Source organism: Penaeus vannamei, chromosome 33 (assembly GCF_042767895.1).
Source record: "Penaeus vannamei isolate JL-2024 chromosome 33, ASM4276789v1, whole genome shotgun sequence".
Lineage (NCBI taxonomy): Eukaryota > Metazoa > Arthropoda > Malacostraca > Decapoda > Penaeidae > Penaeus > Penaeus vannamei.
In genome coordinates this window covers 12,405,685-12,409,768 of record NC_091581.1, presented here as the reverse complement: position 1 = coordinate 12,409,768, position 4,084 = coordinate 12,405,685, and the positions used below count along the sequence as shown (strand labels likewise).

The window sequence follows — 4,084 nt, the reverse complement described above, 5'->3', positions numbered from 1 at the left end:
GATAAAATATAATAATTGTAATTAATTACAGTCGTTTACCAGTAATACAAAGAGATGTATTCTCGCTTAAATAATCAGTAGTTTGATGGCACCGAAAGTAAATGATGTAAGCCCAACACGCACACACGCGCGCGCGCCCTCACCCCAATTATACCCTATTTTAATTAATTTTTCCTTATTTACAGATTCTCATTTAAACCATTAGCCAATATCATACATACACCAGACTTTGGTACCACTTTATCTGTCGTAATACTGACGGGTATGTCTATACACAATGTATATGCACATATATCTATCTGATAGATATACATGTATCTGACTTTATACCCTATAGATATGCATATCTAGACTGATAGATAAGCATTTACTTTAGTTTATGCATGTCCGTATGATGAATATTAATGGGTTCGGGTCTGGCACAATTATAACAAAAAGCCGCGTTGTCACGTGACTCCTGAGGGACCTGTTGCGCCTCCTCGCTGAGTCTTAACAGGTGAGAGGAAAGAGCCAGTGATCAATGAACTGACTTATTAAAGCTCTCTAACTTCATAATCAATTTACAGACTTCAAAACAAACAACACCAAAATAGGAAAGTAACACAGACAAAAATAAAATATTCTAAACTTAAACGGATGGAATCTTAAAGAACGCCTACAGAAAAAGAAACTGCTGCAAAAAGAGGAACTACGAGCACAGCAACAAGGGAGATTACAAGGCCAACTAACGGAACAAGGGAGACTAAAGCGAAAAGGGAAAATACAGCGAAAATGGAGAATACAGCAAAACAGAGAATACAGCAATAAGTGAGAATATAGCAACAAGGGAGAATGCAGCAAAAAGGGAGAATACAGCAACAATGGAGAGTGCAGAAAAAAAAGAGTAAAGCCTAAAGGGAGAATACAGCAAAAACAGAGAAGACAGCATAAAGGAAGAATACAGCAAAAAGGGAGAAGACAGCAACATGAAGGAATACAGTATTTAGGGAGAATATAGCAATAAGGGAGAATACATCAGCAGGGGAGAATACAGCAACAAAGGAGAATACAGCAACAAGGGAGGATACAGCAACAAGGGAAAATACAGGAACAAGGGAGAATAAAGCAACAAGTATGAATACAGCAACAAGGAAGAATACAGAAACAAGGGAGGATAAAGGAAAAGGGAGAATACAACAAAAAGAAGAATCCAGCAGCAAGGGAGAATGCAGCCCCTAGGGAGAATACATCAATAGGAGAGAATACAACAAAAAGGAAAAAATACAGTACTAAGGAGAATGTATCAACAAAGGAGAATACAGCAACAAGGGAGAATGCAGGAAAAAAAAAACTCCAACAATGCAACAAAGAGGGAATACAAAAACAAGGGAGAATATAGCAGGAATAGAAAATACAAAAACAAGGGAGAATACAGCAACTAGGGAGAATATAGAAAAGGGAGAATTCAGCAACAAGGGAGTATGCAACAAAAAGGGAGAATGCAACATAACGGAGAATGCAGAAACGAGGGTGTATACAGCAACAAGGAAGAATGTAGCAAAAAGCGAAAATACAAGGGGGAATACAGCAAAAGGTAGAATGCAGCAAAAATGGGAGACTAAGCAAAATCAGAGAGTACAGAAGGAGAGAATAGGAAAAAAGGGAGAATATAGTAATATGGGAGACAACAAGGGAGAATACATCAAAAAGGGAGAATACAGCCACAAGGGAAAATACAGCAACAAGAGAGAATTCAGCAACAAAGGAGATAACAGCAAAAGGGAAAATACAGCAATAAGGGAGAATACAGAAACAAGGGAGAATACAAAAAGCGCGAATACAGCAACAAGGGAGAATGCAGTAACTAGGGAAAATACAGCAAAAAGGGAGAATACAGCCACAAGGGAGAATGCAGCAACAAGAATACAGGGGAAGTGTAACAAAAAGGGAGAATGCAACAAAATGGAGAATCAACAAAAGGGAGAATGCAACAAGGGCGAATGCATCAACAAGGGAGAATGCAGAAAAGAGAGAGAATACAGCAACAAGGGAGAATGTAGCAAAAAGAGAATGCAGAAACCAGGGAGAATGCATAAAATGAGAATAAGCAAAAAGAGAGAATACAGAAAAAGGGAAAATAAGCAAAAGGGGAGAATACAATAATAAGGAAGAATGCAGCAACACGGGAGAACACAGCAGCAAGGGAGAATGCAGTAAAGAGGGAGAATGTAGCAACAAAGGATAATACAGCCACAAGGTAGAATACAGAAACAAGGGAGAATGTAGGAACAAGAGAGAATACAGGAACAAGAGAGAATAGAGTAACAAAGGAAAATGCAGCAAAAAGGGAAAATACAGCAAAAAAGGAGAATACAGCAAAAGGGAAAATACAGAAAAAAAGGGAGAATACGAAAAAGGAGAAGACAACAAGGGAGAATACAGCAACAAGAGAGAACGTAGCAAAAAGGGAGAATGCAGCCACAAGGGAAAATAAAGAAATAAGGGAAAATACAGCAAAAGGGCGAAAACAGCAACAAGGGAGATTGTAGCAACAAGAGAGAATACAGCAAATAGGGAGAATATAACAAAAGGGGGAATACAGCAAAAATAAGATAAAACAGCAAAAAGGGAGAACAAACAAAAAGGGAGAAGACAACAGCAGGGGAGATAAAAACAATAATGGAAAATTTAGCAACAAGAGACAATACAGCAGCAAGGGGGAATGTAGCAACAAGGGAGAATACAGCAACAAGGGAGAATGCAGATAAAAGAGAGAATACAGCAAAATAAGAGAGTAAAGCAAAACGGGAGAGTACAATAAAAAGGGAAAGTACAGCAAAAAGGGAGGATATAGCAAATAGGGAGAATACAAAAAAGGGAGGATACAACAAAAAGGGAAAATACAGCAACATGAAGAAACACAGCAACTAGGGAGAATAGAGCAATAAGGGAGAATACAGCAACAAGGGAGAATAAAGTAACAAGGGAGAATGCAGCAAAAAGGTGAATGCATAAAAAGCGAGAAAACAAAAAGGGAAAATACAGAAATAGGGAGAAGACAGCAGCAAGGGAGAATAAAGCAATTAGGGATGGAGAATTTAGCAACAACGGAGAATACAGCAAATAAGGAGAATACAGCAATTCGGGAGAATGCAGCAGCAAGGGAGAATACAACAACTAGGGAGAATACAGCAACATAAGATACTACATCAACATGGGAGAATAAAGAGATAAGGGAGAATACAGCAAAAAGAGAGAATACACCAAAAGAAGAATCCAGCAGCAATGGATTGCACCTAGTGAGAATACGTCAATAAGAGAGAATACAGAACAAGGGAGAATATAACAATAAGGGAGAATGCAGCAAAAAGGAAATTGCAGCAAAAGGGAGAATAAAGCAACAAGAGAGAATACAAAAACAAGAGAGAATAAAGGACCTAGTGAGAATCCAACAACAAGGGAGAATAGAAAAACAAGGGAGAATACGGCAACAATAGAGATTTAAGCAAAAAAAAGAGAATATAGCAACAAGGGAGAAAATAGGAACAATGATGAATACAACAACCGAAAATATAGGAACAAGGGACAAATCAAAAAAAGGGAGAATCCAGTAATAAGGAGGAATAAAGTAGCAAGGGAGAATACAGCAACTAGGAAGAATGAAGGAACAAAGGAGAATACAGAAATTAGGGAGAATATAGCAAGAAGGGAGAATATAGTAATAAGGGAGAATACAGGAAAAAGGGAGAATAGAGCAAGAAGGGAGAATACAGCCACAAGGGAAAAAAAGAAATAAGGGAGAATACAGCAAGAAGGAAGAAAACAGCAACAAAGGGGAATGCAGAAACAAGGGAGAATGTAGCAAAAAGGAGAATACAAGAACTGGGGAGAAAACAAAAACAATGATGAATACAACAACTGAAAAAAAGCGACAAGGGGGAATACAGAAAAAGGGAGAATACAGTGGAGGAAGAATACAGCATAAGGAGGAATAGAGCAACAAAGGAGAATGCAGAAACAATGGAGAATAAAGTGATAAGGGAGAAGATAGAAACAAGGGAGAAGACATGGAATAATACAGTAATAAGGGAAAGCAACAAGGGTG

The 4,084-nt window shown here is 38.1% G+C and overlaps 1 protein-coding gene across 1 annotated transcript; it reads left to right on the top strand.

Annotated features, from left to right (window-relative positions):
* The first annotated feature begins 1,338 nt into the window (after positions 1 to 1,338).
* LOC113803148 (putative mediator of RNA polymerase II transcription subunit 24) lies at positions 1,339 to 2,142 on the top strand. Its single transcript, XM_027353872.2, has one exon. The coding sequence runs from the start codon at positions 1,339 to 1,341 to the stop codon at positions 2,140 to 2,142; it is 804 nt and encodes a 267-aa protein (XP_027209673.2).
* Positions 2,143 to 4,084: the final 1,942 nt, after the last annotated feature.

Coding starts and splice junctions, on each gene's coding strand:
- LOC113803148 (XM_027353872.2), top strand. CDS start 1,339: ATGCAACAAAGAGGGAATACAAAAACAAGGGAGAATATAGCAGGAATA.